This window comes from Lobosporangium transversale (assembly GCF_002105155.1).
Source record: "Lobosporangium transversale strain NRRL 3116 chromosome Unknown BCR41scaffold_53, whole genome shotgun sequence".
NCBI classification, from domain to species: domain Eukaryota; kingdom Fungi; phylum Mortierellomycota; class Mortierellomycetes; order Mortierellales; family Mortierellaceae; genus Lobosporangium; species Lobosporangium transversale.
In genome coordinates, this window is record NW_019029031.1 from 125,732 (window position 1) to 144,403 (window position 18,672).

Here is an 18,672-nt window from a genome sequence, read left to right on the forward strand (position 1 = left end):
GTCAATAGTGAAACCATATACCTTTGCCCTCTAAATTGGATCCAGAAGAGCTAAAGATATCGATGGTACCTTTGCATCATAGCTGACTGAAAGCTTTTTTTTTTTTATTTTTTATTTTTTTTCGAAGTTGACTTTAATTCGTTTACATGGATTTAGAGCAGTAAACCTTATTTTAATGGACTGTCGTGGATCGGGATGGAAGACCCAACGCGTCAATCAATCGGTTCTTCTTCCCTCTCTCCTACACAAAGGTTCCCCACAAAACCTAAAAAAAAACTTCGACTAGTCCCCAAGATGTAGAAAACGTAAATAGGGCGCCTATTATATCATCAGTTTGCGCGTCCTTGTATATATCAGTTAGGATAGACCTTTCTTTCAGCAACCTCGACAAAATGAAAAGAAGTTTATTAGGTTGTTTGAATACGTAGACGTAGATGTGCTTCTCGTCTAGGGGAAGTTTAGATTAACGTTGACAGCGACAGTATTATTGTTGCTTAAGACGTTCGTCGTTTTGCCGTCATTCTTCTTTTTCTTGTGTCTGCTCTGACGACTTTGGCCGTCATTGCCGTGCATGGACCTCAATTTTTTTTTTGTTTCAACTGATAAAAGTCCCAAGGTGCTCACATTCAGTAGCGCTTTGAATGAATTTTTGATATTTCTACGATGAGTTGATGCGTCATGAACAAGAGAGGTGATGCAAGTTGAAAAAGGTTCGATAAATGGAGTGCAAAGATCCTGTGTGTATCCAACGACGGATCGAGAGCGCAGAGGGGGTTGTTAGGACAAGGGGCCAGCATCTAGATGGGAGGCATTTAAGTCAGGGTATCAGGGTATCAAGGTATCAAGGTATCAGGGCATCAAGCATGACATTCTAGATGGACATACCCAAGACCCCCCTTTGCTTGTATGTACCAAGTTTGGATATTTTCGATGAAGGATAAAAGAAGTAAGATTTGCAAAGCAAGGGAAGGAATTTAAGGTTCCCCAAATGTCCTAAGCTTGCGGTAAAAAAAACCAATGCAAAGTCACTGGAACACATGAGTTTATGCATTTTGCCAAGCATTGCGAGATTCTTTTTCTCTTCGCCACTCTCTCTTTCTTTCTCTCTTTCTCTTCTTTCCTTCTCCTTTCACTCTTCTTTGCCCACTTTTTTTCTTCTTCTTCAATACTAATCACATTCCTGTGATCACTGCTGCCTTTTTATTATTATTATTATTCTTTTTTTCTTTTCCTTCTTCCCCCATAAAGAAAAAGGAGAAAAAGGATGGTGCATCCCGGAATAATTGTTGCAAGCGTCTTTGGCGTAGTTGTCACTGGCGTAGTGATCTATACGATCATCAAGGAAGAATTCTTTGAACAACCAAGCTCGACTAACTATGAACGATTCCGAGAAAATCACCGGCAACAGCAGCGACAACAACAACAACAGGAGGAGGAGGACCAAGACCGATATAATTTCTACTCTTCCTCGACCTCGATCCATGGCGACTATGAACTACGACAACGACGAATCCCCCAACCTGAAGACGACGAGAATGAAAAATCGAAGCTTGACGTAAGTTTGTTTTTTTTCTTTCTTTTTTATTTTATTTTCTATATTGCTCAAGTCTTTACAATGCATAGACATTCTTTTTTTTTTTTTTTTGTTTGCAAATGTACGCATGTGAATTGAATTTGCATGCATGCAGTCATGCATTGTTTATTTATTTTCATTGCAATGCCCCCTTCCTTTATTTTTTTTTTTTATTTTTTTTTTCTTCGTCAATGCAATGTTCAATGTGCAATCAGTCAAACCAGAAGCAGGAAAAAGCCTTGGAGACTACTACTAAAATGGAAAAAAAAAAAAAAAAAAAAAAAAAAAGAAAGCGATAGTTGTAATGTTTCCGACATTAGTTGACTGTACCACATATGATTCTGTCTCCAGTCTCTTCATGACGAGCTAAAAAAGATTGGTGTTATTGGGCTTATATTTGTCATATTTACCCTCTCGGCTCTCTTTTGCTCACAAGTTTATTTTCCTGTGTGGAGCGCAAGAAAAAAGGAAAAAAAAAAAAATCCCAAAAGCGGAACAGCATCCAGCTAAATTTGGAAAGACTTTTTTTGAGTGAAACAAGCAATATCAATCTCCTTTGCTACATACAAATCATACAATGTTAACACTGCTTCTTCCTTGTTAACAACAAATTAGAATGATCTAATGCAAAGACTACAAAGGGTTGAAGCAGAGGAGGCTCGTCTTGCAGAGAAGGAAAGGGCTATGCGAGAGCGTGAAGAGAATCTGCAGCGATCTATGCGTGAGCATGAGGAACGTCTGGAACGAGAAATGCGAGAGTCTTTTGTTCTTAGAGAACGTAGAGATGAAGAAGAGGAAGAGGATGAGGATGAACAACTTGCTAAAACACTTCGTCAACGGGAACCACATATCTCTCCTCCCACTATCTCTGAGATTTATCAAAACCCATTTGCTAGCCATGAACCCTTGATCCAAAATTACAATGTTACAGATTCCCAGGAAAGTATTGATTATCATCATACAAGCCCCTCAGCTGCTACAGAATCAACAACGACAGCAATAGAGACAACAGCACCACAGTCTGGAGTTAGCTCCCGTGCTGCCAATGCAATTCTTCGTCATGACTTGAGTAGTAGCCATCATGAGAACATTAATCCATTCGAAGATCCTTCGACTCTACTTGAGAACCTATCCTCGTCCTCGGATCGATCATCAGTTCACGGACATGGAAGGATGAACGGGGACGTGTTTGCGGATTCAGAGGATCGATCAGTCACTGTGGATCGTGATGATGAAGAGGATTTTGAATGGACCGAGGCTGAAATCGGTAGCATTGGATCACAAGAATCAGACGAGTCGTGGGTGTCGCATTAGAGAGAAGATCATAAAGATGTTCAGAAATGTGGGGGGGGGCACTGACCTTCTTCCCTCATTAGACTTCCGATCTCCCCTTTTTTCCTTTTTCTTCTTTTCTCCACATCTGTCATTTAAAAAATAAAATAAAAAATAAAAAAAAAGGTAATAATCTTTGTCTTTGCCAAGAATGCTTAATTGGTTTCAGGTTAGCTGCCATTCTAGGCAATATTCTGTATTAGTCCAAAGTTCCAATTTAGCAGCACATGAGCACTCTTGACTTGGCTCGTGCGAGCATATTAAAAACTTTTTAAAAAAATACCTCAACAGTTACTGCTTTGCTTATCATCGCTTCAATCACGCCATCATCCATCTGTCTTGTCAAGCATTAAATAAACATATTCATAAAAAAAGAAAAGGCCCAAATGTTAACAGTTGATATCCGTAGTTGTTTTATTGCACATTCGTTCTGCATGCTCAAGAAACTACATGAAACGTTAAACATAGTGTCGAAAAAAGAACTGCAAAGGGTTTAACAAATTAAAAAAAAAAAAAAAAAAGGTACTGAAAAAAAGGTACTGAAAAAAAGTAAAAAAAGATTTTGTTAAAAATCAAAAGAGCACCATGGCCTTGTTATGAGGTTATAATGAAAGGAGTAAGAAATAAGGGTAAGAAAAAGAAAAAGTAAAAAGGGTTTTTCTTTTCTTTTAGAAACCGTGAATCTTGATCTGGTTCTTGCTAATTCCACCTTCAGTGGTTAAAAGAGTGTGGACCTTGGTACGCTGATCGCCTTGGAGCTGAATGACGGAACCCAACTCTTCATCCTCCACAAGAGTACCGTTGCATGCAAAGTCTTTCTTGAAGATCTTGAGCATACGCTTCTGGTCAAACGTCTTGGGCAGTCCCTGAATGGTCGTCAGGGTCTTTCGTCCGTTACGTTGTTGAATACGAATATCTAAAGAATAAAATACATATATAAATATACATGTTAGTTCATCAACACTGATACTTTTTTTTTTTTTTTTTTTTTTTAAAAACTACCTTTGTATAGTATAGTTCTTATCAGTTCACCCAATCCCCAAAGATCATGCATGTACCACTCCAATGAAAGAAAATGAAAAAAAAAACGAATGCGATTGGTGAAAAGAAAGTGAAGGAAAGAACTAGAGGGAATAAAACAAAAAGGAAATAAAAGGCAGTGCATTATGACAATTGTTTATAGACAAGAATACGATTGCGACAGGGTCAAGATTCCCCTTGGTTACGAAGGTATAAGAAAAAAAAAAAAGTAGCCATCGCTTATTGTTTGAAGAGAAAAGAGAAAGGAGGAGAGGGGAAACAAAAAAGGGTATAGATAAGAGGCCGCAGTAAAAGAAAAAAAAAAAAACGAGAGATAAGAGAATATTGACATACGGATATAATCCCTTTGTTCGGTAGTATCGCCAGAGTCGCCAAGATCGGCAAAAGGATCTATTGACAGATAAAGTAAAGATTGCCCATTTGTCATTAGTCATTTGTCACTAGTCAACTTGGGGGAGAAGTTGTTTTTTAAAACTGCGTATTTGACAGGGTCCACAGAGTGCTTTTTTAAAATAGAATTGATTCATACCGTAGGTTTGAAGGTTTTGAATATCGGACATGCGGTAATGTAGTGGTTTTTTTTTTAAAAAAAAAATTAATATATAAATTCAGAGAAATTAAAGATGGAGTTGCTGAACAAACAAGTCTTTTTTTTTAATTAAAAGAAAGAAAGTGGAGGAAAGTGATGTGGGGATGATGAAAAGAGAGAATAAAAAGAAGCTCCCATCTTTTCTTTTATATTGGAGGAGCCTCAGGTCATGAAACATCTGACCCTTAATATCTTATCATCACGTGTATTAGTGCCAAAAATGGCAAACATTTTGACCGCAGCACAACCGCAGCACAACCTACCCTTATTGGGTTTCTAGTATTTTTTTTGGATTCCCATATGTTATATACTATTGAAACAAAAGAAAAAAAAAAAGAACAAAAAAAAAAAAGAACCAAGAGGGTGAACATGTTGCACGCGGTGATTGATAGACCATGCCTGTACAAAAAGGCACATTCATGATACTGTAGTTTGACGTGGCTCGCTTTTGGCGAAAGCACCTTCGCCACCTGCGAAGTGCCGAATTACCCCTTTTCTCCTTCTTCTATTCTGTCTACATACTTTGCTTTGGCGTTGCTCGACTGCTTTGCCATCTTTTGAACTAATGTAAGTTTCCTTCCAACATCCCTACCAGCTGATTAGCTTGACGATGAAATGTCACTAATCTAATATTAATCTTTTTTGCTTTGCCAACAGTAGCGTAAAAAGAAAAAAATGAAAAAAATGAAAAAGGAAAAAAAAGATAAGGTGAAGTTCCTACCAATTACGCCCAGCTCGAGGGGAGCTTGGAGCAGTGAGTGCATTCAAAGATTGAAATCTCATTGCCTTCATGGATGAACTGCCCAATATTCAGAAAGAACTTCCGTCTGCAACTGACGTTGTAGGCAAAAGTTTGCGTATGCACAATGGTGCAACCTCACTCTACGCAAGTGGAGAAACGTTTAGACAGGACATGGATTCGCTTTTAGTCGCAGGAGTGCGCACTCTTTGGAGCCGTTGCATTCCTCCAGTCAGGCGAGCTCACCAAGTTCAAGACCCTTATACGCGAAGCACCCGATACTTGATGTGACATAAGAGCTAGCCAACTCAGAGCCTCATGTGATGGTGCCGGAAGGATCGTGGGAGCCCTGTGACCAGGAATGGGCATGTTTTTTTTTTTTTTTTTTTTTTTTTTTTTAGTTTTCATCAAGTAATTGAATGCGATAAACAAAGACCCATGTTTGGCAGTGGTAAATGAACTAGGATTAACTTATGAAATATGGTTTCGTCCATTTCACTATTTATTGGTAGGATTGGCCTAATAAGCCTTTTTTGTTTGCCTTCTGGCCTTGAGTTGAATCGCGACGTATAACTGTACCATTCATCAGTGGATGTTCTAGAGATCAAGCCCAAAACGGTTACAAATTAGCAAAATGTTGGACACCCATAGCAAGCACATTTCCACTCGCAGGCCCACCAAAACACTATGTCGTTCTTTACGCTCATTGTAACACTATGTCTGTCTATAAATATGGGAACACTGAGCATCTAAGGATTTCAAGCATCACATTCCTACTCTGTTGGAGAAATACCCAAGTTCTTCATGTATTGAAACCTAATCGCGGCGTTAGTGCTGTGTTCTTAAAAAGAACATTTATCTGGTGGAAATGCTAGCAACATTAGTTGATATTGATTGATGTTACCATGCTGAACTGTCATACGTGAGCAAAAAAGAAAAAAAAGGAAGCTGTGGACCATTTCCGTTTGCTAGCATAGGGGAATTGCGATGAAGCATGCGCTCATAAACTAAACAGCGTCTGGCGGCTTGAAGATCACTTTGGTATATAGGATGTTGAAAAATATATCCAGTTCACGGCTTTCTGGCAAGGACTCTACTGGGGATCATATTTGCCTGATGATGTGGCACGCTTAGAGGAGAATGCTCAGACAAGGAATACGAGGAATGAACAACATTTAATATTACACAAATCAGTTTTGTGAAACTATGCCTCTCCATCTCTTTTTTCTATTCTGCCTTCTCTTTTCTTCTTCCATCAACTTCGGTCCTTTCTTTCTTTCTTTTTTTCACTCGACTTGTTTTACCATACTTAGGCCATTAATAGATCTTCATTGTTTTCAAGCATTCCACTGTAAGCTCTCCTTCCACTATTGCTGTTAATTGATTGTTTTATAGATCAGACGACACTTATCTATAACTTTGTCAATCTTTTTTTTTTTTTTTTTTTTTTTTTTTTTTTCCTAAAGATGAGATGGCTACAGAGTACGCCTAGACGAGGACCACTCCCGCCTCAGAAAGCCTTAGACCTTGCTACCATTTACTTGGAGCAGGCACACAAGACAAAGGATCCTGTGCTCGCTTTAGAGATATGTTTGGATGCTGAGAATACTCTCTATCGGATACATCAATCGGATCGAAAGTCGCTCGTCGCTGCCTCAGCAAGCGGTACTGACAATACAGACAGAGCATTGTGCAAGGCAATTGCTGCTACTCTGAACAATGTCGGCGAACTATTCGACAACCTTGGTCATCCAGCTCACTCGAAAAGAGGTTACAAGTATGTAGCCAAATGGGGTCATGTACAACAACCCGATCCAGTTTCTGAAAGCCCTCATAAAAATCATCAAACCTTCAACATAAAAAAAGATGGTAACAGCACCAGCAAAAATATTCAAGGGAATGCCAGCGTCAGCACCAATATCATCAATGCTGGCAAGGTTATTCAAACACCAAAGGTCTCGACAACTCACAGATTTGCAACTATCCCAAAAGAAATATTCAATCATGACGTGGCTCAAGTAGTTTTTAACTGCAATCTCCCTCGTCCAGATATTTATTTGGATGATACCCGGCAGCTTGCATATTGCCTTAACTTGCTACCTACTGCCCCTATGCCTAAAAGAGACCCCAGCAATCAAGAGCAAGAATGGTCTTTATCCACATCGAATGATCAAGATGAGCTAGAGCGACTTCACAACCTGGTTTCAGATGTGATTACAATGTTCACCCAAAATGATGTCAAGTCTGAGGCTACTGTTGCTGAAGTCATGATGCTGGCTCCTGTTCTCAGTTACGAGCAGTATAGGGCACTACTCATGGCTTTGATCAATGGAATTAGCCAAAATGTCATGCTTGAAACTCATTTACTCGAAGGGTTGGCTCAGCTGATGCAGCGTGCCCCTCTTGGATACCTCGACTCCGATGATCTGGTCAATGTCCTCAACACTCTCAGTTCTCGCTTACAAGGCACTCATGGACAGTCTAGTGTTCACATCTATCGGCTGTGTGTAACAGTCTCACAAACGCTTGATGCTATGGTCAGCAGTCAAGCCAAAGGTCTGAAGCGAGAACAGCTCCATGAGCCGTTAGCAGCCTATTTGAAGGAGTTAAAAGGTAGCTCAGATCCCCATCTAGTGTATCATGCAGCTTATGCTGCACAAGCCCTACTGTATATCCCAGACGATGAGACAACAATGCAAGCCATGCTTCGACGTACATCAGCAGTGGCTCGAGGAGTGTTTGGAATTGTGGGTGCAGTTAAGGATTGGGATCTAAATGCCTTCATGGGTGAACTGTCCAACATGCAGAAAGGGCTTCCGCCTGTGAGTGATGTTGTAGACAAAAGTTTGGGTATGTACAACGGTGCAACCTCACTTTATGCAAGTGGAGAAGCATTCAAGCAGAGCATGGAAGAAGGACTCGCTTTTAGTCGCAAGAGTGCATGGTATCCAGCACTCCGTGGAGCTGATGAATTACTCCAATCAGGTGGGCTCATCAAGTTCAAGACTCTGGTGTGTGAAGCGCCCTGTCGACGAGATCTTGCATTCCAATGGGGAATATGTCTACGGTTAGGGCAGATTGCAGCCAGCACAGAGTGGACCACGGAGACACGTAAGGACGCTGTTCATTTCCTCGGAGAGATCTACAAGAATGAAAAGGATTGGGGTGATCATGCGGAGATCAAACAATGGGTCATCAAAATACTGAAGAAGCTGACTTTGATATCAAAGGCCCTAAAAGGTGAGCAGGTATAGTGATGTATCTTCAGTTAAAGTATGAGAAGTGAGGATACTAACAGCAAACCATATGCTCTACATGTGTTTTTACTTGTAGCTGCAGAGTCACTTCTGAGCAAGCTTGCAACAGATGGAGATGCCAACAAACAGCAACTGTACAAGGATAGTATCAACGAGCCAGCAATACAGTATCCCCTCATTGGCACACTGCTTTCACCGACATCTTCATCCTTGCTCGAGCGTGTACAGAACAAATCCGATGTTGAGAAGAACCTGCGCCTACTCAAGCGACAGCGGATGGAGATTAAAGATGAGCGGGACTTTTACATTCAACAGTATGCTAAAGCAAATCTCCAGGCAAGTGACGACAAAAAGTTCTTGCTGATGGACAAAGCGAAAGAGTTCCTGAATAGCGGTCAGAAAGTGTTCCTAGTCCAAGGTGAATCAGGAGCAGGCAAGTCGACATTCAATCGCACTCTAGAGCACGCTCTATGGGAAGTATACCAAAGGAAACGTGACCAGATCCCATTGTTTATCAATCTACCATCCATCGATAATCCTGCAAAGGATATGGTCGCAAAACAGCTACGAATGTACGATTTTACGGATGTGCAGATCAAGGAAATGAAGAAGACTCGGTCATTTATCTTGATTTGCGATGGATATGATGAGGTCATGCAGACCAACAACCTGTATGCTTCTAACCGCCTCAACAAACCTGGTGAGTGGATGTGTCAGATGGTGATCAGTTGTCGCAGTGAGTACCTTGGGATAGACTATCGAGATCGATTCCAGCCTATGGATCGCAACCGTCAAGCGGATGTTGGGTTGTTTCATGAAGCTGTGATTGTGCCATTCTCTGAGGCACAGATCGACAGCTACATCGAGCAATATGTTGCTGCTGTGGATCTACTCTGGGGTGTGGAAGACTACCAGCGAGCGCTCAAGATGGTTCCTAGTTTACGAGAGATTGTGGAGAACCCATTCATATTATCACTCTCGCTAGAAGTATTGCCACGGATGGTGGACCCGAATCAAGATATCTATAAAAAACAGATCAAGCGCATCACATTATATGACAAGTTTGTAGAGTTGTGGCTCGAACGAGGCAAGAAGCGACTAAGCGAGATATCAGTGCTAGAGGATAGAAGGATGTTCCGAATATTGTGCGATGAAGGATTTGCGCAGAATGGGATCAAATACTTGACAGAGCTGGCAGTTGCAATCTACAAACACCAAGATGGCAATCCAGTAGTAGAGTACTCTCCATCGAAGCACAATGGTACATGGAAAGAGGACTATTTCAGCAGAGAGAGTGGGAAGTACCTTCTTCGAGAAGCATCGCCTCTGAGCCGTACAGGCAACCAGTATCGGTTTGTGCATCGGTCTATCCTGGAGTACTGTGTAGTACGAGCGATGTTTGAGCCACAAAAAGAGATGAGTGTGGTTGTGAGGGATAGAGAAGGGCCAGCGGCACTGTCTCGTCGTCGAGGGAGCACCAGCTCTGTGTACAGTTTTGAGGCGGAAGAGTGCAATGTAGTTGAGCAGGAGGATGACTCAATCAGCCCAGATGAGACCTCGCCTTTAGTGTGGAGAAGCTTTGTAGACGAGCCATCTATCCTCCAGTTTCTTGTTGATCGTGTCCGACTCGAAGCGAAGTTCAAGCAGCAGCTATACGAGTATGTTGAGCTCTCGAAGAGCCATAGCAAGTGGCGGGTAGCAGCAGCTAATGCAATGACAATCTTGGTTCGAGCAGGGGAATCGTTCATTGAAGCAGACTTACGAGGCGTCCAGATCCCAGGAGCGGATCTCGGTCATGGTATATTTGAATGCGCTCAGCTACAAGAGGCAGATTTAAGGAAGGTCGACTTTCGTAGCTGCTGGCTTCGTCAAGCAGACTTTAGTGGAGCAAAGATGGCAGGAGTACAGTTTGGAGAATGGCCATTTCTTCATGAAAGTGGAGGTGTGCTCAAAGGATCATATTCACCTGATGGCAAGGCATTGGCTGCAGCAGTGTACGACCAAAATACCGACAAGAGCTATGTTAGCATCTATGACACAATGACATGGGATAAGCGTATGACTCTGGAGGCCAATGGCAGAGAATGCGACTATATCTATTCCCCAGATAGTCGATACATCGCCACCTGGTGCAATAGGGGTACGATTTCTGTATTCAATGCAGTATCAGGGGCATTGGTTCACAACTTGGAGGGCCATGTAGGCACCATTAATGGTGTAGCATACTCACCAAGTGGTGATCATCTCGCCTCTGCTTGTAAGATTTCTGTATTCAATACAGTATCAGGGGCACTGGCTCACAACTTGGATGGCCATGTAGCATACTCACCAAGTGGTGATCATCTCGCCTCTGCTCGTAAGGGCGGGTCATTGTATGTCTGGGATATTAGGTCTGGCATGGTGCAATACATAAATGAACATGCTAGGGCGACAAGCGTAGTTTATTCACCTGATGGGCAGCAGATTGCAATTGGTAGTCAAGGCGTGGCAGTACAGCTATTGGATGCGGCATCAGGAAAGCTGATACTAAAGCTCCAGTGTCATGAATCCCCTGAACAAATCCTGTACTCGCCTGACAGTCAGGAAATCATCACTCGTGGCCATGGCGCTACCTCGCTAGAAGTGTGGGATACTAGATCTGGTCAGAAGAAGTGGGGCATGGAGCCTGGTATCCCTAGCGAAGCCCTCGGTGTTCAATATTCTCCGGACGGGAAATTCGCCGCGTCATTCGACTTTTCTATGGCATACCAGTGGAATATGAAAACAGAGAAAGTCATCCATGCTCTTAGAGGCTATTCAACTTCGATCAAAGACCTGAAATACTCACCAAATGGAGAACAGATTGCAGCTTGTGCTTTCGACTTTTCGGTGCGGCTTTGGGACGCTCGATCCGGGCAGCTGACTAACACATTTTATGGCCACTCTGAGCTAATAAGCTGTGTAGAATATTCGCCCAACAGCCATCAGATTGCGTCATTCAGCGAAGATGGAACGATACGTCTGTGCAGCACGCAGCTTTGGCAGTCCAGTCATGATTCATATGGTCATAGTCATACAAAATCAATATCCCGATTAAGCTTCTCACCAAATGGACAACAGGTCGCATCCTGCAGCTGGGACGGTACTGTGCATATAAGGAATAGCTGGACGGGGCAACATATTCATGTCTTGCGGACGTTCACAAACAACATTAAGTTTTCATCCGATGGTCGCCTGCTTGCTTCCAGCGGAGCTTTCAATGAGAAACGTGTCCACATTTGGGATACTCATTCAGGCCAAGCTATTCACGTCTTGGAGCGACGAAGCCAAAGCGCTGAAGTTCTGGACTTTAATTTTTTACCCAGTAGTCAGCAAATTATCTGTGGTCATAAAAACGGAGATATCAGTGTGTGGAGTACGCAAACAGGACAATTCATACGCACTCTTCCGGGGGGTGGCAATAGTGTGGAATCTGTGTTATTTTCACCTAGTGGCCACCAAGTTGCTTCCTATGGTAATAATAGAGTCAGGGTCTGGACAGTGAGCTCGGTAGAGTTTTTGTATTATGATCTAGAAACTATGGAGCTGCATAAGCCATATTTTGTTTATTCAGCTGACAGTCAGAAGATAGTATTTATCCAGGATGATAAAAAGGCGCAACTACGGGACGCAGAAACGGGAGAACTTTGTTACGAAACAAACTTCGAAAATAGGCCAGCAGAGATCGTGTTTTCTCCATCCAGTCGACAGATGGTTGTCAGCAGTCTAGAGGGGCCACCGTATGTGGTGGATACTGAATCAGGGGCAATGTTGCATACGCTTGAAGGACACACCAGTTATATAAAAGACATATCTTATTCTTGTGATGGCCAGTACATTGCCTCATGTAGCATAGACAGGAGCGCACAACTATGGGATCCAGAGTCAGGGCAGTGCTTGGCTGATCTCCCATTTGTAGGTGAAGATGTGGACACCTTTGCATGGAATGTTTCCGAAAAAGGCAGCTCTCTGGTGACAGGACACAGGGACGGTTCTATTCGGCTATGGCAGATTACCAAGAGCGAAGAAGGCCAATGTCACTCACGATTGAGGTGGAGTACGGGGAAAACAGCTCTTAATGCTACCGAAGCAAACATTCGAGGTGTTGTTGGTTTGAGTGAAGTAAATCGGAAAGTATTGGAGCAACATAAGGCTATCGATGATATAGGGCAGTGTACGACTTTTCAAGAACCAGTCCATGAGGCCAAGAAAGAGACATCTACGACATGTAGCTCCGAAGGAACGGAGAGAGAGAGTTTGGATACAGGTCCGAAGAGGGACGATCCCAAAGCATCGCCATTAATCGTTAAGAGCGACGTAACCAATGGATACCAATTCATTTGCAGCAAATGTAGTGAATGTAACGAGTGTGAACATGCGCATTTTATTCTAAGTAGTTCTTACGATAGTCCTGTTCAGTATTCTAAGGAGAACGTCCATACAGATCATATAGAGTAAATATCCTCATTTTTTCATTTTTTTTACAATATTAAAACCACGCGATCAAATTGTTATGATGTGAAGGATTGGGATCTCCTAAATATTATAAGCGTCATGTTATAAGACCGATGTAATCGCTCATGAACCGAGTGATTAAAATGTGTTTCTAAATGGGAATGCCGTGTCCAAGAGCCTAGCTGTAAGCAAGTAAAGCGAAAAGCCGGCTGCATTCTTGGAGGCCGTTCCTCATGTCAAGAGAGAATAGAATATTGTGACAGATTGCCTATTGTAGGTTACCTTTGATGGTGTAAACATGGTCAATCAATAGTATTTTCGTCACTTAATTGGCAGTATCACTGAAGAGCTTTCAAAGCTTTTGAAGGATATAAACAAAGCGGTGGGGTGAGGAGGACGCACCTTCATTTTCGTCATGACTGATGTTATTAGCTTCTCAATTTATTAAAAAAAAAAAAGTCAACCAAGCTGAATAATATAACACCCATAAGCTTATTATCTGATATCCAGTTCTGTAGTTGCCCAAGCCTTGCTTGCTTTATCAGCTCAGTTCTAATTGAGAGTCGCGTATTTGTCATGCCGAGACATCTTATTCCTATCTTTTTTTTTGTGTGTGTGTGTGTAATATGGTAATTGAGGATTTTACTCCTATATACTTAAATAAGGACCATGTTTGGAGGGATAAAAACTTTTGGTTCGAACAAGACGCGAGGTAATGTTTATTAATTAATTTTTATTCTACCTTTTTATAATTTTTATAATTTTTCTTATTTTTTCCTACTTCAGACATTTCATACGTCTGTACTTGGGACGAATTTTGCATATCGATCCTTTGTCCGTGCTTCAAAGATCTCTTGAATGCTTTCGGGCAATTCATCTACCAATCTTCCAGGCGATCCGCTGTAAATGGTGAATGAGGGGACGACAGCGTTCGCAGGGATCACTGTATTGTCCTCGATCCTAGAACATTCTTTGATGATTGCAAATTTACCCTTAGGAAAAAAAAAAGAATAAGAATAAGAATAAGAATAAGAGTAAGAAAGATGAAGAAGCACAAGAAGGAGTTTTTCCAAATGGGGTCTTTTTTTTTTTTTTTTTGTTTCCCTAAGCTTACAATGACACAGTTCTTTCCGATGCTGACAAATGAACCGATGGAAGCTGCTTGAACGATTGAACCTTCACCAATGGTGACATGATCACCGATTTTCATAGGATAGTAACTAAATGCTCTGTTTTTTTTTTTTTTTTTTTTTTTTTTTTTTTAACAAGAAATGTCGTGAGTATTTGGTGACAAGACTCAGTGTCCAGATCGAATGTAAAATCCAGAGTCCTAAAATTCCTTTATTTTTTACCCCTTGTACGTCTTGCAAGGTGGGCGAATGACACATCCCTGTGATAAGAAGCAATACCGACCAACAGAGACGACAACAGCCTGACCAGGACCTGTCCGCCTCAGATCACCACGAATCACACTTCCTGTCTGTAATATCGTCTGCAAAAAGATAATTGTAAATTGTAATTGTAATAATAATATAAAAATCACTTTTCTTTTTTTTTTTTTTGGCACGCGCATCCATGTGACTGTGGGTGTGATATCAACGCACAACTTGCACTTGCGAGAAAAAGAAGTTCAATGAAAAAAAAAAAAAAAATAAAGAAAGCTCCTCACCTTACCACCAAGGATGATGTTTTGACTGCCGCAGATAACAGACTTGCGTGAAACTTTGTTGCCCGTGTCCTACAAAAGTCGAAATGGGAAATTGTGAAAAAGCAAGGGAAATGAGTCCACCATTTTTGACTTTGACTACAGACTTGTTTATTGAGGTTCCTGAAATCAACATGAAAGTGTGTACCGTTTCAATGTACTCTGACTTGCTGTATTTGATTATTGGAAGGTCCATGGTGAATGCGGGGAATAATGCTTGTCCAATTTGGATGAAGTCGTCGTCGAGTCAATTACCAAAAAAAAAAAAAAAAAAAAGAGAGAGAAAGGCATGCTCTTATTTTTTGGGACTCATTTTTTCATTCCTTCTTCACTTCCTGCCAAAAAGCCACTCTTTAGTAAAAGAGAAACCATGTAAAAAGTAATGCATGTCAAGTTTATAAAACATTACCTTTTCCTTTTCCTCTTGGTACAATTGCAACTCGTTTCGTCATGAGTACGCGTTTAGACAAGACACAAGTGATAGTCCAACATATTCTGCGACATTTGACATTGCCGAGACGGTTTCCTCCTGGGGTCGAACATTCTACAACAAAACCTCTTTTCGTAGGTTTGTCAGGTCCACAGGGGATTGGTAAGGGGTTCGTTCTTTTCTTATTTGGATTGTTTGCACGATTCCATAATTTAACAGTACTAACTTTTTTCTTTTCTTTTCTTCTCTCTCTCCTCTGCTTAGGAAAGACGACGATGACAAACAAGTTGGTGTCAGTACTTTCAGGAACTCCACATAATCTACGCGTCTTTTCATTTTCGACAGATGATCTCTATCTACCCTACAAAGACCAGACTGCTTTGAGTCAGCGATACCCAGACAACAAACTGATTGAGTTTCGTGGACTTCCAGGGACACATGATGTTCATTTGGGTGCGTCCACGTTTCAGGCGTTCTGTGATGCGAATCGACAATTTTATGCTGCTGCTCCTGCTACAACTCAACACCAGCAACAATTAAAGCAAGGAACGTTGACATCTAACGTTATATCAGTTCCCATTCCAGCATACGACAAGGCTTTACATTCTGGCCGTGGGGATCAACTTCCTAGGGAACAATGGTCTCATGCTGAAGCGCCCTTTGATGTGATCCTCTTCGAGGGTTGGTCTTTGGGGTTCAAATCCATTCGAGATCCCTTGAGACTACAACAGATTTATCAGGAACACAATAGTAATTCTTCTTCCTCCCAACCTTGTTCTTCTTTTCTTTCTAAGCATCCATATCCTTCAATTGAGATGGTGAATGAATTTTTGAAGGCCTATGAACGAGAATGGTATAGTTATCTGGATGTGTTTATTCATTTGTCAGCGCCCAAGTTGGAGACGATCTTTAAATGGCGAGCAGAACAAGAGCAGGAACTGTGGGCTCGGAGGGGGACAGGGATGACAGAGGAACAGGTGAGAGATTTTGTGACGAGGTTTATGCCGGCGTATGAGGTTTATCTTGAGAGATTGAAGCGTGAGAATCTGTTCAAGAAGGATGATGATGATGAACATAGCGAGCATAAGGGTAGAGTAGAAGCCTCAGAGTCAGAGTCAGGGTTGTATGTAGGAAGACATTTACGATTAGATTTAGATGAAGATCGAAACTTGGTGTCTACAGCATTGGTGGATTAGTTTTCTCAGAGTGATCATCTAAAAATATATATATATACATGTATATCCTAATAAACCTAGCACGAGAAATGATCTGTTTGGGTTCTCTATATCGACGTGTCCAAGGATTCTGGTTGGACAGTGCGTTGTTCTGGCAGGAAGGAATCAATGGACGAGAGCCCTTTCCTCTGTTGGAATGCAGCAAAGGGTGCAAATCATATTTAGTTTGGAGGAACGTACCCCGTTTGATTGACCTGCATGCAATTGATGACAATGTCAAAAGAAAAAAAGATCATCAGAAGGTTCCATTTTTTAACACAGTTTAAACTATCTCTCTCCCACGTATTTTTTCTTTTCTTTATCCTCTCTCTGTCGCACTTTTTTTTTTTTTTTGAATGTCTCCTCAACTTTATCAATCGTCTTTTCTTCTTCAACTCTTCCGACGTTCTTCTTCTTCTTCTTCTTCTTCGTCCTTCCAATTTCAACGTCAAGCAGCCACTTTTCCCACGCGTCTTCTTCACTCCCCTAGACCAGTTCTTCATAACAGTCGTTGCATCTCACCCTCATTCTCAACTCTTGCATCTGTTCATTCAACTCGTTCTAAAAAGACTTTTGGTCATTCCTCAACACCTGGATCATTAAGAAACTTTTCTGCTGCAACAAACCCCAACATGCGTGTTATTCCTGTCCCCGCTCTTGAAGGTGAGAATAGAAAGGGAAAAAAAAAAAAAAAAAAAAAAGCTCTTCCCTTTTAGATATTGAGGACATTGTTGTGAAAAATATTAAAAATGAAAAAAAAAAAAAAAAAAAAAAAGTAAATGGATCAGGTTTAGTAAGCTTTGAGGCATTTAGCATTACTGCAGCTTTCTTGGATGGGAATAAGCTGGATAAGCTGAATAAGCTGGATAAGCTGGACAATAAGCACAGAATCTTGTTGATATATGTCTCATTCGACGTGTTTGATTAGTTGATGAGAACGTCATTTGCGCACAAAACAAACTTTTTGACTAAAATAGTAACCCCTCCTAAAAAACTTTGCATTAATTTTGTTAATACCATATGTATATTTCCATTTACCAATGATCAATCATGCTAGATAATTACTCCTACATCATTCTTGATGAAAAGACCTCTGAGGCTGCGGTGGTCGATCCTGTAGAGCCTCAGAAGCTGATGCATATCCTTCAACATCTGGGAGCGAAATTGACCTCGGTTCTTTGTACACACCATCATTGGGATCATGCTGGAGGAAACGTGGAGTTGATTTCCAAGAAACCAGGACTTGCAGTCTTTGGAGCAGATGCAAGGATTCCCGAGATCAATTATGTGGTCAAGGACAAAGAGGAGTTCAAGATTGGATCCTTGGTTGTCCAGGCATTGTGGACTCATTGTCATACGAAGGGCAGTGTTAGTTATTATGTCAAGGATGATTCGGATCGAGCCGTCTTTACGGGTGACACGTTATTTTTGAGTATGGCTTCATTTCTCTCCTTTTTGAAAAAAGGGATACCTCTTACAATTTATGTCCACTATGCAAAAAGTTTAATTGATTGAAATCCGTTTTGCTTTTCACTTTAGGTGGTTGCGGTCGTTTCTTTGAGGGTACGGCAGCAGATATGTACAACAGTTTACTTCATATTCTGGCGACCCTTCCTGTGGAGACTAAGGTCTATTGTGGTCATGAATACACCAAAGCCAATCTTCGGTTCGCTCAACATGTTGAACCCAACAATCCACATGTTGCACAGAAACTTCAATGGATGATGAATGAAAATGTGACCACGACAGTTCCTGGAACGATTGGCGAAGAATTGTTGTGCAATCCATTCCTTCGTGTCAAGTAAGTCTTTTCTTTTCTTTCTTTTTTTTTCTTTTCAATTGCGTTTAATATTCGCCTGTGTTTTTTGCTTTTGCTATGGACCCAATCTTATGTATATGTAATGGGGTAACAAGAAAATTGATCCGCTTTGGTTATATTTATTTATTTATTTATTTATTTTTTTTATTTGTTTATAAAGTGAACCCTCACTCCAAGCTTTTACAGGCAAATCAGATCCTATCGATGTCATGCAGGTTCTTCGTGAAATGAAGAACAACTTTAAATAAGCAAGGAAACAAAAGAAAGAAAGGAGAAAGTGCTTGTAGTTTTGCAATGTTTATTTTTTTATAGCATCGTATTTGAACTGATTGTAGTCTATAACTTGTAGTGTCCAAATGAAGAAAACACATTTTAAATTACGGGTGAACGATATCTTCAACAGATAGATCGATAGAGAGATTGAAAGGAAGAGAGGAAGGAGGAGTAATGATATTCTATGAGGATCTACGGGATATCCATATTCGGAGATGATTATGACA

At 41.1% G+C, this 18,672-nt stretch overlaps 6 protein-coding genes across 6 annotated transcripts; 4 read left to right on the forward strand and 2 right to left on the reverse strand.

Annotated features, from left to right (window-relative positions):
* Positions 1–1,094: 1,094 nt before the first annotated feature.
* BCR41DRAFT_389753 (hypothetical protein) lies at positions 1,095–3,014 on the forward strand. Its single transcript, XM_022028155.1, has 2 exons — positions 1,095–1,555; positions 2,189–3,014. Exons 1-2 carry the CDS (start codon positions 1,265–1,267, stop codon positions 2,885–2,887), a joined length of 990 nt encoding a protein of 329 aa, XP_021876849.1. The 5' UTR covers positions 1,095–1,264; the 3' UTR covers positions 2,888–3,014.
* A 411-nt stretch (positions 3,015–3,425) lies between these two features.
* On the reverse strand, positions 3,426–4,634 carry BCR41DRAFT_362149 (translation factor sui1). The gene is made up of 3 exons (XM_022025679.1): positions 4,476–4,634; positions 4,280–4,336; positions 3,426–3,821 (listed from the first exon to the last, which is right to left on the reverse strand). The coding sequence occupies exons 1-3, from the start codon at positions 4,504–4,506 to the stop codon at positions 3,574–3,576; spliced, it is 336 nt and encodes a 111-aa protein (XP_021876850.1). The 5' UTR covers positions 4,507–4,634; the 3' UTR covers positions 3,426–3,573.
* Positions 4,635–5,325: 691 nt separating this feature from the next.
* On the forward strand, positions 5,326–7,134 carry BCR41DRAFT_374659 (hypothetical protein; the record flags this gene model as incomplete). The annotated part of the gene is given in 6 exon segments (XM_022026888.1): positions 5,326–5,561; positions 5,676–5,725; positions 5,830–6,101; positions 6,599–6,625; positions 6,741–7,073; positions 7,093–7,134. 6 exon segments carry the CDS (start codon positions 5,326–5,328, stop codon positions 7,132–7,134), a joined length of 960 nt encoding a protein of 319 aa, XP_021876851.1.
* A 6,567-nt stretch (positions 7,135–13,701) lies between these two features.
* BCR41DRAFT_389755 (dynactin, subunit p25) lies at positions 13,702–14,966 on the reverse strand. Its single transcript, XM_022028156.1, has 5 exons — positions 14,858–14,966; positions 14,674–14,742; positions 14,357–14,496; positions 14,119–14,233; positions 13,702–13,996 (listed from the first exon to the last, which is right to left on the reverse strand). Exons 1-5 carry the CDS (start codon positions 14,903–14,905, stop codon positions 13,796–13,798), a joined length of 573 nt encoding a protein of 190 aa, XP_021876852.1. The 5' UTR covers positions 14,906–14,966; the 3' UTR covers positions 13,702–13,795.
* Positions 14,967–15,054: 88 nt separating this feature from the next.
* Positions 15,055–16,402, forward strand: BCR41DRAFT_327927 (P-loop containing nucleoside triphosphate hydrolase protein). The gene is made up of 2 exons (XM_022021680.1): positions 15,055–15,301; positions 15,404–16,402. The coding sequence occupies exons 1-2, from the start codon at positions 15,160–15,162 to the stop codon at positions 16,333–16,335; spliced, it is 1,074 nt and encodes a 357-aa protein (XP_021876853.1). The 5' UTR covers positions 15,055–15,159; the 3' UTR covers positions 16,336–16,402.
* A 583-nt stretch (positions 16,403–16,985) lies between these two features.
* Positions 16,986–18,420, forward strand: BCR41DRAFT_378998 (hydroxyacylglutathione hydrolase; the record flags this gene model as incomplete). The annotated part of the gene is made up of 4 exons (XM_022027187.1): positions 16,986–17,016; positions 17,411–17,785; positions 17,893–18,154; positions 18,333–18,420. The coding sequence occupies 4 exons, from the start codon at positions 16,986–16,988 to the stop codon at positions 18,418–18,420; spliced, it is 756 nt and encodes a 251-aa protein (XP_021876854.1).
* Positions 18,421–18,672: the final 252 nt, after the last annotated feature.

What these genes read in the sequence shown, in the direction of transcription:
- BCR41DRAFT_362149 (XM_022025679.1), bottom strand. Translation starts at nt 4,506, where the DNA reads ATGTCCGATATTCAAAACCTTCAAACCTACG. An exon ending in TCAAAACCTTCAAACCTACG is followed by an intron (nt 4,337 to 4,475) that starts GTATGAATCAAT and finishes ATCTGTCAATAG; the next exon opens with ATCCTTTTGCCGATCTTGGC. An exon ending in CGAACAAAGGGATTATATCC is followed by an intron (nt 3,822 to 4,279) that starts GTATGTCAATAT and finishes TTTATTCTTTAG; the next exon opens with ATATTCGTATTCAACAACGT.
- BCR41DRAFT_389755 (XM_022028156.1), bottom strand. Translation starts at nt 14,905, where the DNA reads ATGGACCTTCCAATAATCAAATACAGCAAGTCAGAGTACATTGAAACG. An exon ending in AGTCAGAGTACATTGAAACG is followed by an intron (nt 14,743 to 14,857) that starts GTACACACTTTC and finishes CGACTTTTGTAG; the next exon opens with GACACGGGCAACAAAGTTTC. An exon ending in TCGGAAAGAACTGTGTCATT is followed by an intron (nt 13,997 to 14,118) that starts GTAAGCTTAGGG and finishes TTTTTTCCTAAG; the next exon opens with GGTAAATTTGCAATCATCAA.
- BCR41DRAFT_327927 (XM_022021680.1), top strand. Translation starts at nt 15,160, where the DNA reads ATGAGTACGCGTTTAGACAAGACACAAGTGATAGTCCAACATATTCTG. An exon ending in GTCAGGTCCACAGGGGATTG is followed by an intron (nt 15,302 to 15,403) that starts GTAAGGGGTTCG and finishes TCCTCTGCTTAG; the next exon opens with GAAAGACGACGATGACAAAC.
- BCR41DRAFT_389753 (XM_022028155.1), top strand. Translation starts at nt 1,265, where the DNA reads ATGGTGCATCCCGGAATAATTGTTGCAAGCGTCTTTGGCGTAGTTGTC. An exon ending in ATGAAAAATCGAAGCTTGAC is followed by an intron (nt 1,556 to 2,188) that starts GTAAGTTTGTTT and finishes ACAACAAATTAG; the next exon opens with AATGATCTAATGCAAAGACT.